At 59.7% G+C, this 11,903-nt stretch overlaps 1 protein-coding gene across 2 annotated transcripts in view; it reads left to right on the top strand.

Moving 5' to 3' along the window:
- Positions 1-536: 536 nt before the first annotated feature.
- EVL (Enah/Vasp-like) overlaps positions 537-11,903 on the top strand; it is a 32,544-nt gene continuing 21,177 nt past the window's right edge. For both annotated transcript variants that reach the window (XM_084240590.1, XM_084240589.1), the window contains exons 1-2: positions 537-701; positions 4,062-4,239. In XM_084240590.1, coding sequence (XP_084096716.1) covers positions 567-701; positions 4,062-4,239 — 313 coding nt within the window. In that variant the 5' untranslated portion in view covers positions 537-566. The remainder of the gene's footprint in view (positions 702-4,061; positions 4,240-11,903) is intronic.

Genomic DNA, 11,903 nt, shown 5'->3' with positions numbered 1-11,903 from the left:
CTCGGCTGCCTGGACGCTCTGTGACCAGCGGCGTCCGGCACGTGTCGCTTCTCCATCCGCTGGCCAGGTTGCTGGGCTTTGTGTTTTATTTGATTCTTCCATTGTGTTTCTGTGGCCTCCTCTTCAACACCCACCTCTCCTCCCATTGTGGGGTGCCTTCTGGCGACGATTCGTGCTACTTGGGGGTTCCACTATGCTGGAGACTGCAGCCGTCACAGGTCAGGATGGACTGAGCTGCTCGGAAATAAAGGGGTGGGGCCCCAGACACCCTCTGAAGACTGCGCTGATTTGAGTGAGGACTGCTGTCTCTCCGGGGCTGTCTCGTGTCCCCCATACTCTCTGGCCAGAGAAGTTATCTGGTAAACGTCCTCAGCGAGACAGGATATAGCCAGATCTTTCGGTTTCGATTGCTCTAGTCTACAGGAGCGGGATCTTATCCACATGATGGCCAGTGCTGCCCGGCTGAATGCTGTAAGGCGGGCATCTTGTTGGCTGCTAGGGGCTGACGCTAGGGTTTTCTCTTGCTCTGCAGTGAACAGAGTATCTGCCAAGCCCGGGCTTCCGTGATGGTCTACGATGACACCAGTAAGAAGTGGGTGCCCATCAAACCGGGCCAACAGGGATTCAGCCGCGTCAACATCTACCACAACACTGCCAGCAGCACCTTCCGGGTCGTGGGCGTGAAGCTTCAGGACCAGCAGGTGAGTGCTGGGGAGCAGGTGGAGCCCAGGTAGATTTGGAGTCCTAAGATGAGAGTTCAAATTCTGGCTCCCGGGGAGGCCCCCTGAGCCAACTCTTTTCTGAGCTCCCTCCCTCCCATCCAACGCAGACAGTGTCCACGCCGCCCCCAGGGGAGTGTGCTCATATGGTAGGTGTGAAACAGCTCTGAGCAGTGTCTTAGAGGGACGTGTTAGTTTCTTCTCTGCCTGCAGACTCATGGTAGGCACGAAGAGGCTTGATTGCTCAGCTCCCCGATTCTTACTCTGGAAGGACTGTCAAGGGGTTGAAGACCAGGGCACTTAGCTCACAGTACATCCTGGGCAGGCAGATAAGATAGTGTGGGCATCGCAGGTAAGCACCTGTGCCAGCGCAACATGCATGCACTCTGGCAGGAATGGTCACGTCCCTGGGGTGCCGTGGCCTGGCATGGCATGGGTGGAGGGAGCAGCCACAGGTGGCCCTGGTCAATTTTGGACATACCCCCTTAGCTCTCAGAGGTTGACAGGGCCTGCTAAGCAGCAAAGCCTGCAGATCCATAGTCTCAGGATTTATGAAAACTCTGCTGAAGTAGCCTCTTCTGGCAGCCCCTTTGGTCAAGTCAGGGCTAAGCTGAGCGGCAAGTTAGCTGCTATCCCTGTAAGAATCAGCATGTGAGGGACCTCCCCGGTGGGGCAGGGTGTTAAGTCTCAGCACTAGGAAGCTATCCGCAGCCACTGCAGCACAAATTCGATCCCCGACCAGGGAGCTGACCCACAGGGCACAGCAGAACCCTCCTGTCTCCCCTCTGCTCCCCTCAGCAGTGGATTTCAGTACATCTGCATATTCTGCTCCCCACTCTGTCTCTGGTGAATCCTCTCACCTCCCACACCTCTGGCCTGTACCCCAGCTCTTGTATGCATAAATAAATAAATCTTAAAAAAAAAAAAAAGAATCAGCACGTGAGCACCTAGAAAAGAGAACGGAAACTCCAGACTCTATTTTTAGTGTATTGTCTGCTGAATGGGTCTCCATCTTAATAGAGCCCTACTGAGTTTCTGATACTTGCAGCCAAAAGGACGCTTCCACTTCAGGGCCCCTGATAACACGCAGTCTGTCCGTCCTTAAACTCTTACACCTGCAGGGGTATCTCCTCCCCTTGTTGATGGGCCTTAATGGTTGACAGTTTTTCTAGAAACTTCCTAGAAGTTGCTTCTCTAGTCTTGCAATTTGCTGGTCTGGCTCTGCCTTTTGGAGGAGGGACATGTAACACTCTGCACCAATCACAGTGACGACACGCTCAAATCACACCGAGGGTGGGCTGGGGGAGCAGTGCCTGATACTCCTTTGACAGAAGCTCCGTGGCCAGTGCAGTTGCTGAACCACAGTAGGCTCCCTAAGTGAAGCCCCTAAGTGCCCACTTAGGGGCCCCTTGGGGGCCCTCCAGGGCACAGGAAGAGGACAGCTGGCACAGGTGGGAGACTCCCTGGGACCAACATGGAGCTCTGCGCCCCACTGCTGCCTTCCAAGGAAGCCACATGTGGGGTTTCCCACAGGGAGGACTGCAGCAGGGAGCACTGCAGGGAGAACCTTGGTGATAAATCCTGGGGTCTAGGTCCTGGCAAAGAAGCTGCCAGCACAGCCTTCCACTTGGAATTGCGTCTTCAAGAGGGAGGCCCTAGAATGTGCTTGAATCTCTCCCCAACGTGGGCAGGCATGTTAGCCGGGAGCAGAAAGAGATTCCTGATACACAGAGGCACTGGAGAAGGCACCAGGACGCCGGGCCCGTAATGACTCTCGTGGACCACAAGGGAAAAGACGGATTTCACAGCCGTTTCCTTTATAGCCCACAAGGTCAGATACTTTAAGAGACAGGCCTGCCTGGGTCTGTGAGCACGTGGAGGACACCTTCCGTGAGGTACTTTTCACCTCTATTACTTCAGCTCCCAGTTGCCCCATAAGGCTATAAGAGAATCATCACCCCCGTTTTGCTAACCAGGTGGAGAAAACCAGGTGCTCATTTGTGGAGAAAAGGGCCAGTAGGGGGCAGTATTGGTGACCACTATTGGTGACTAAGGACCGGCCTGAATCTCAGATTGAGGGTGAAAAACCACAAGATCTTTGGTCGAATGAGTTATGACCACCGAAACATTCGTCACGCCTCAGGCTGAAGCAACAGTAGTGGTTTGGGAGGGGGGTCCTATCCTGCTGGTCAGGCTTCCCCCAGAATGTCTGGTCCCAACCTCAGTGCCCCAAACTGAAATCTATAAGGGGAGGGCGCCCCAACCAGTGCGAGGTGTGTGGTGGCCGAAGGGGGAGACAGGTTGAGGGACAAAGAGGGAGAGACTGAAAAGACAGAGCCGCTGTTTCAAACCTCTGAAGGCCACATGTGGGGAGAAGTCTCACTCTTCCGGTGTACCCCGAGAACAGAACAAAGAATACGGCGTAGTTACGACCCTGAAGAAGATTTCAGCTTGGTGTAGCCCTGGCACGGGCTGGCAGCCGTGGGGGCTCCGGTGTGTGGTGGGCCTCATTGAGGGCACGTGGCCCATCGTGCAGACCAGAGCTTGCCTGGTGCCGGGGTGCTCAGTCATGTGGCTCTAAGCAGAAAGGACAGAATAATGGCTCCAGCCCCCACTGCCCTCCCAGAGCCCCCTTAGATGTCGGAAAGAGCAGGGTAGCAGCTCGTCAGGCATGGGGCCTGACGGCCTGTGAGCGCCTGGACTCTGAGCCCTCCGACCCCTCTCGGCCTGTCCCTGCCAGGCCTGGCGTGGCTCCTGGTGGCCAGTGGCTTTCCTGGCGCATTCATGATAACAATCCAGATGCGGCTGTATGGGATAAAGTATCTGAGTGATACTTTTAAATGATAACCCATTCATGCATTCTAAGTCCCAGGCCCTCTGCGAGGGTGTGAGAGGCATAAATGAGGGTGAGCAAAGGCTCTGGGCCCTGAGGACTTTTATACCTGGAAGTTCAGCAAAGATAAAGGTCCCGCTGTGGCCTAGCAGGGCGGTAAAGTCTGGGTTCTTGCCCCACCTCAAGGCAGGAGGAACTGAGTCCCAGGGAATGCAGTGAGCACCACAGGTGACTTCAAGAAGGCAGGGCCAGGAGCAGGCCCAAGGGAGCTGACGCCGGCTCAGGCTCCTCCACGGAGCTCCAGCCCGCACAGCCTTCCGAGTTTGGTGAAATAGCTGTGCCCAGACCTGGCCACCCGCGAGGTGGGACTGAAGAGCTTCCTGGGCATTGTCCCTCCACCTCTCTCCCTGCCCCTGTCCTCTGGCCCAGGGGACACGATGCCCCAGCGGCTCCCTCCAGCTCACTTTCCTTTTATTTATTTACAGCGTTTCGCTCTCTTTTCCCCTCAGGTTGTGATCAATTATTCAATCGTGAAAGGGCTGAAGTACAACCAGGCGACGCCAACCTTCCACCAGTGGCGAGATGCCCGCCAGGTCTATGGCCTGAACTTCGCGAGCAAGGAAGAGGCGACCACCTTCTCCAACGCCATGCTGTTTGCCCTGAACATCATGAATTCCCAAGAAGGAGGTAAGTGGGCTGCAGGGGCCGGCCTGTCTGTCCCCCTGCCCCGTGGCTGTGCTCTCTGGGGCCCGTACCGCCAGCGCCCAGCTCAGGGCAGCCACCCCGACTCTCGAGTGGAGACTATGCGGTCGAGGAGGAGAGAAGGGCATTGCGTCTGCCGCCATTAGGAGGCAGCTGTCTGCCGACGCGCCCCACGGGCCTGCTGGGCACGCTCCACCCTGCTCCCGCGTTCCAGAGCCTTCACCAGCGATGGGTGGGGGCGGGCGGCCGTTCATCCCTAAACTAAGTCATTTGCTCCTGTATTAAGTTTTACTAAATATTTCCCTCTAAGCGAGACATCAGCAGGGCAGAATGTGAGATGAGGCGCTGCAGTCAGCTCCTCCTGGCCCTCCTGGCCTCTCATGGGCAGACCGGCAAGCGGTGGTGGTTGTGTTTTGTGCCGTAACAGGGGTGTGAGCAGGGCATGGAGGGAGTGGGAGAAATGAGTTTCTCCCACCGGGCGGCTGAGGCGGCCCCAACAGCGGTGGTGACACTTGATCTGGGTTTTGAAAGCTGAGGCTGTGGCGGCAGCGGGGGCAGGAGCAGCAGCCACCAGGCACATGGGCACAAAGCTGGCCGCCTGCAGGGACGGCGTCGGCTGACGGTGCAGAGGAAGAAGGCTGGGGAGGAAGGGGGCCAGGCTCAGGTTCATGCCTGGGCACTGCATCGTGAAAGACCCCAAAGACCTAGAATACTCTGGGTGGGCTGGACTCCTGCTGGCGACTGGGAGGTGGGGGGTGGTTGGTGCTGGCCGGCCTCCAAGCAGGGCCGTGGTGGCCAAGAAGCAGAAACACGTGTGACTTCCTCTGGATTTTGCAGCCTCAGCGTCAGAGGGAGGGCGAGGCTTCGGGGCCTGGAGCCTCGCAGGCCTGGGGGTGGCCCTAGGGTTTGCTGCAGGTCCTGCTTGGCAGCCCAGGATTGGGGGTGCACTGCTGGGTTTGTGTCTGGTTCTGTCACATTAGGCCTGAGAGCACTGGGCGGGCCCATGCTCTGCGCTTCCTTCTCCTGCCTTAAAACGGGGATGTATTCTCACACATGAAGGAGCGAGAGTGTGAAACGTAGTGGGCAGTGCACATGTGCTCGTCGCCCAGCTCAGCCCTTCGAGCACTTTGCTGTCGCTGCTGCCACTACCAGAGTCAGGGGGCGTGAAGGACACGGGCGTGGGGGGGCACTTAGAACCTGCGGGACACTCTTTTAAGAATCTGTCGGGCCTGGTGTGCTGGCGCTCTGGGACTCAGTCTAAGCACAGGAAAATTCTTTAAGAACCTGCTTCTATACAGCCCACGGGTTTACAGGAAGGGTCTAGGCAGAGGCCGTGCCCCCAGTGAAGGCACCACAGTCTGGGGTGCCCTGCAGAGGACCAGGATGGGGCTGGGGAAGCTGCCGGAGGCCGGGGGGCTGCGTGGCTAACACAGGGCCTGGAACATCCTTTCCAGCAAGAGTTTCTCAAATCCTCTTCCCCCAGAGCCTCGAGCTTAGGACCCGGCACCTGCCCAGGTGCGAGAGTCAGAGTGTGCGTCCAAGACGCCTGAATGGGGCAAAAAAGGCGCTAAGTTGGTCAAACCACCACCTTAGCAGGGAAAGCTTGTATTACACCCCCACAGAATCACAAGTCAGCCATTTAATCCAAGCCTCATCTCAGCTTGGAGCTATGACGTGGCGAGGAAATGACTTATAGGTGTGTAACCGCCTCTCAAACTCAGAACCCAGGCTTGGGGGCTGGGGGCACCAGTTAGCTTCCAGGTGGGCTCAGTGTGTGCTTCGGGTCAGGGGCCTGAGCAGCTTGCCTGGGCATGGCCTTGGTGGGCGTGGTCTCAGAGGGGCGTGGTTTCTGCCGGGTGAGGGCGGAGGGTGGTCTTGGAGGGGCTGGGTGCTGTGGGCGGGGCCTCTGTGGCCTGGCCTTGTGGAGGAGCTGGGGCCCACTGAGCATCAGCTCTTTCTCCCCCTGAGGGCAGCCACCCCAGGACCTTGCACCCCTGCGCATGTGCAGCTGGATGAGCTTATGCGTACGTCTGTCCACATCCTGGCCCCTGCCCCTTGACCACTCTGATGTCAGCCTTTATGACAGCACGTCATATAAATGGACTCAGACAGGGTATACATTCGTGTCTGGTTTCTTGCGCTTGTTTACTAGATCTGTTTCCAGCATCTATCCACAGGATCCCCCATCTCTGTGGCTGGTTCCTTGCTGTAGCATCAGGGGCCCATGCCACCTGGACCCCCATTTCTGCTCTGGGCAGTTCAGCCTGTTAGGGTTCATACCGTGAGCACACAGCCCCTCTCCCCGACTCTGCCCACCAGCTGCACGGACACCTCTCCTGCCTGGTAGTGAGCCCCTATGCCAGGGGCAAGCCCACCCTCGCTGGTAGGAAGCAGGTTGCAGCAGTGAAAACAGTGTTTGTTTGGGGGCATCTACACCTTACACCTTGCTCTGCTGCCTGTGGCCTTGAGGTAATAAACCCTGTAGTGCAGAGGATTCAAGGACCTGGAGTGCTGCCTGGCACCTCAAGAATGCCCGCTTCCCCTTCCTCCCCGTCGGCCTGCCACGTGCTGTGCTGGGCCGGGCCAGGGCTTCCAGCCTGAGCTTTTCCGAGACTCCTCAGTTTGGGTCTTGCTGAGGCTCCCCTCAGGCTTCTCCTGAGTCTCCCAGCCTTGTACCTGGTGTGTCCACCCTGCAGTGCAGGGTGGGGCTCCATCCACCCTTCCCAGCAGGTGGTCTGGCACAGAGAGGTGTGCGCTCACCCACACCCCATGTGGGAGCCAGGCGTCCTGTCCAACCTGCGGGAGGCCTGCGGATGCTGAAGCCCTGTGTGGGGGCAGGCGGGGTCACGGGCAAGTTGGCTTGTGGGTTCTGGGTTGAATGCAGTGAATTTCCAGCTGGTTCTTTTAAGGGAATCCAGACTCACTGAGCTATGCCAGGACCCTCACCCCCACACAGCCAGGCCAGCCCCACTTGATCTATCATACCTAGCAGTACTAGCAAAGGCATGCAGGGTGAATGAAGCTCCTGCCACCACTGATTTCCACTGGCATGTCCTTCCTGCCATGGTCTAGGCCCATGCCAGGGAGGCACCCCTTGTGCTAGAGCATGTTGCCCCCATCTTTGTGACATATCCTCACCAACGGCGCCTGGAGCACCGTTCCACCATGGGGGTTAGGCCATGATTAGGGCTGAAGTTTGCTTCTTGTAAACCTTCCTGTTGAATATTATCTGCCTGTCTCCCCTAAAGGAAAAGAAATGCTCAGTCTCCACCTCCCTCCTGCTCTGGGCCCCCCACGCTTTCCAGGAGGTACAGCAAGGAAGCCGAGCCAGCAGCGTCCCCACCTGGGGAGACCTGCTCCAGGCTCTTCCTGCCCCTCCTCCCTCCTGACTGTCCCCTGGTGGCCACTGCCTGCATGCCCGATGGACCGTCCCCATCACCTCTGCGGCTAGGCTCAGGGGCCAGGGCACCAGTCTGGTGTCTCCCCGGCCCGCCTCCCTTTCCGGACGTGGCTGCTCAGAGGCAGCCTTCCCGGCCCGTGTTGGACCCCAGCACTGCTGAGCCTGTGGCCCGGACCGTGGGGAAGTCAGAACCAGTGCTGTTTGTGTCTGGACCCTCAGAACCAGCACCCTGCCCAACGTGGGGGCTCTTGATGCATCCTCAGAGGGCTGAGCAAGCAGCCCCAGACCCAGGGTCTCGCAGGACACTCTACCCGGGCAGAGTGTTGGGATCTATGTTGGGATCGCGCTGGACAGTTCATGCTGGTGAAGGGGTGACTGAACCCCACCCCCGTGCCTCCTTGACAGTCAGTGCCTGCCTGGGCCACCTCAGTCTGTGTGTTCATGTCTCTCCCTGAACTATGGCAGCAGGACCCTCCGGTCAGGCTCCTCCTCACTCCGTCTGAACTCCCTGCAGGTGCTTCCAACACGGCCTTTCTGTATTGTCCCATCAGCGCCCCAACCACCTGTGGCCTGGCTCCTGCCGCACATACATCCCCGTGCACTTAGTGCTGAGCCGCACCCAGGACGCGTGCCCCTCGGCAGCCCAGGTGCTCTGCCGCCGCCTTCCGGGCCCCTCCACTGCATGCGCTACCTCTCACGTGGGCTAGACTGTGAGCCCTCGAGGGCAGGCGGCTGGCTTTCCCGCCCTGGCGTCTGCCGGACCCTACCCTCGTGGTCATCTGGTGGGTAGATGCGCTCGCCAGCCGGCCCTACCTCCACTGCAGGCCTCGCCCACCACCCACCATCGTCCACAGACCAGGATGGCACCGGACCAGCGCCCCCAAGCCTGGGAAGTTGGGCTCAAGGTGAGGGGTGCCATCTGTGAGTGAGGGACATGGCAAATGGAATTGTCTCACACAGAAATCGCACCCGTCACCTTGGCCCACCGAGCACCACCTCCAGACCAGGAGCCAGCGGACCTGCCAGACAGAGACGGGTGCAGCCCTTCTCGTGCCCAGGGGATGCCCTGGGGCAAGGCCCTTCACTTGCTGGGCCTCATCTCTCCCTCTGTGCCAGTGTTAGTCACCCTACCTCACAGGGGTGTTGTGAGGATATACATGATGTTCTGGAATGTTCTGTCACCTGTCGATCACCATCACTTTGAAACTACTTCACTGTGAATTCCTGTGGCCGTGCCGCCAGTGCGTGGGGGGATGCGGGGGTTGGGCTGCTTGGGCTGGGAAGGTGGGAAGGGGGTCTGAGCCAGCCCTACGGGGTGGAGGGTAAGTAGGGAGGACCCCTGCTGAGGAGGATGGAAATGGCACAGTCAGGTCTTGGTGATTTGGGAGTCAGGTCTGAGGAGACGCTCTACCTGGCCCTTGGACCTCCCTCTGCACAGTGGCATCCCCCTGGGGGCCCCACCCCACATCATCACTCACCCCACTCTGCGTTGGCCATGTGGGCACCCTCCCACCATGGTGGCCAAATGCCCTCATCTTCTGAAGACGGCACCCGCTTTCCTGTTCCACACAGCTAACACGGGCCCTTCCTGAGGAGCAACCCTCCCACCAGCAGCCCGTCTCCGGTGCCCGCCACGGGGTGAGAGCCGCTCAGGTGGGCTAGCAAGTGACCCTTCCAGGGACTCAAATGCTGAGTCCTGGCGTGGACAGGCGTGAGCCCTGGAGACGCTGGCCTCCTCCACTCTCTGTGGGCGATGACAGAGGGCCCTGTTGGTAGCCGCTGAGCCCACCATCTGTTGTCCACACAGCAGGCAGGTGGGTCAGCACACTCCCAGCTCTCCCCCCATCGCTCAGCCCAAGCCCTGGGCTGCGTGGGTGGGTGTGCATGGCCCTGGCTGCCCTCTGTGTCCACTTCCCCCCAGCCCCCGCTCCATTCCCGCCATGTTGGCCCCTCCTGGCCTCCCCAGAGGGCCAAGGCACTCCTGACTCAGGCCATTACACTCAAGGCCCTCCTGCCTGGAACATTCTTCCTTCCAAACCCCACTCCTCATTGAGCCCCAGCCCCACCTCTTACCTGCTGAGTCTTGGTGCTGGTCTCTGCCTTCTGGAGGGTCAGCGTCCCCAAGCCTGGCACGGCAGTGTCTGTGTGACGAATGAATAACTGATGTTTTGAGCATTTACTCGGAGCCACACGCAGCACAGGCCACTGAGTGAGGGGGCATGGCATGTCTGGCTGCGTCGGGAACAGATGAGAACTTGGTGGTACATGCAGTGATGGAGGGGTGTTCAGGGCCTGGGGGGCCTAAACAGGAGGCTGGGACGCGGGGTTAGAGCCCCCAGGTGGGCATGACTGGGTGGTAGAGGAGAGGAGATTCGGGGAGGAAGCCCTGGCTCGACCCGGCTTCTTCTCTGATGAGGTGGGTGATTCCTGCTTCCAAAACGCCACTTTCTGGTCTGTTCCATGGAGTGATAACAGCAGCGTGTTGGGCTGTTTTTGAGAATCAGGCTTGGAATGTGGCAACAAAAAGGGGGGTGTCCCGTGTGTGTGTGGTGGGCGCTCACAGCCAGCAGGGACGGCAGGCCAGCATCCTGACTCTGATAAAGGGCTGGTGGGCTGGGGGAGGAGCGACGGCCCCAGGTCCCAGGAGCGCCACAGAGCCGGGGGGGATGTGGGGAGAGCCACCTCATGCGCCGTGGAAACCCCAGACAAAGGAAGAAATAAGATTTCAGGGGGGCGCAGGAAGAGCAGGGGTGAGGCTGGAGAGTGACCCAGATTGTGAATCCTGCCCCCACCTGCGGCAGCTGTGGTATGGCCCAGAACACCCCAGTACCCAGTCCCTCGTACTTGGAATTTGGCAGGCACCACATTCCACCGCCGCTGCCTGCCCAGGTGCTTCCGGCTCAGGACCAGCTCCTGCGTCCACAGTACAGAGGGCAGAACAGGCTGGGGTGGCAGAGAGTAGCTTCTGGCAGGTTCCTGCGGGCCTTTGGTGCTGGTGGGGCGGGGGAGGGGATGCTAGCCGGAGCGGCAGGGGTGGCTTAAGAGAGGACACAGATGTGCTGGCCAGAGAGCAGCCGGCAGGCCCTGAAGAGTGGTGAGTGCCCGGGGCCCCCTCTTTAGCCCATCACCCTCCTGGCTCCAGGCCACCCAATCCCAGCCCATCACCCACAGGGCCCAGGAGGAGAGCCACCTGTCCGATTTCTTCTGGCACACACCTGGTGGTGCCAAAGCCTGGGGCTGGCCCCAAAGGGGTCTGGACCCCTCTCCGGGGCCCCGGGAGCTTGCTGGCATCCAGTAGACAGGAGGGCTCTGATAGGCGAGCTGGGAAGCCTCATCAAAGATTAAGCAGCGAAGCCCACTTGACGGCTGGGCCCTGTATCGGTTTCCCACTGGGAGCCGGGCGGCCAGGGAAGGAGAGGTAAGTGGCCAGGACTGCGCCCAGGGGCTGCCCATAATGGTCAGCAGGGAGTGGACCTTCCAGTGCTTCTGCTTCTGCCACTGTGACTGCACCGTGCTCTGCAGAGTGAACTGTAGGTGATGGGGGCACCCTGCTCCCTGGGCGCCCCTTCCCTCCCAGCTGTGGGGGTTGGGGCAGGGCGGGATCTGGGGTCTTGGTGAAGTGTCTGACCCATGAGAGGTCGCGAGACCATTCTCGAAGCAGCGGCACGGGCGGGTGGTGGGCCACCGGGCTGTCCCCCCAGCACTGGGCAGCTGTGGCGCCTCTGGCCTGGCACAGGTCACCACCCTTCCCCGCCTCCGTCTTCCCATCTGCAGGTCGTCAGGCCCCCCCGCAGAGTTGGACAGACTCAGCACAAAGATGATGCTGGGGCAGGCACTGGAGGGGCGGGACAGACTTGCTGCTTCATTTTCTGTTTGGGGTTCTCTTCCAGGTCTCTTGTGTGTCCTGAAAGGAGCTGATAGGAAGGGGAAAAAAGTGCTTCTCTAGGAAAGTAACTGGCCAAGGGGCATGGCCTGTGTGGGACCAAGCCAACTGGTTGGGGTGCCCTGGCCTGGCGGCTGGGGGAGCTGGGGGCCAGCCCTGCTTGCCCTGGGCCAGGACCCCTCTGTGCAGGGAGAGGGAGAGGCGGGGCAGCTCCGGCTATCCCCAGGTGCCGAGGCCTCTCCTGAGTCTGTCCTGCTGCTTCTCACCGACGCCAGGGGCCATGAACCCCTCCCTGGACTGCAGCCTCGGCCTCTGCATGTGCTGACTGCCCAGCCTATGGGTCATCCAGACCCACTTTGACCTCCG

The sequence above is a fragment of the Talpa europaea genome (assembly GCF_964194135.1).
Source record: "Talpa europaea genome assembly, chromosome: 8".
NCBI lineage: Eukaryota > Metazoa > Chordata > Mammalia > Eulipotyphla > Talpidae > Talpa > Talpa europaea.
This window is presented reverse-complemented; position numbering and strand designations above follow the sequence as displayed.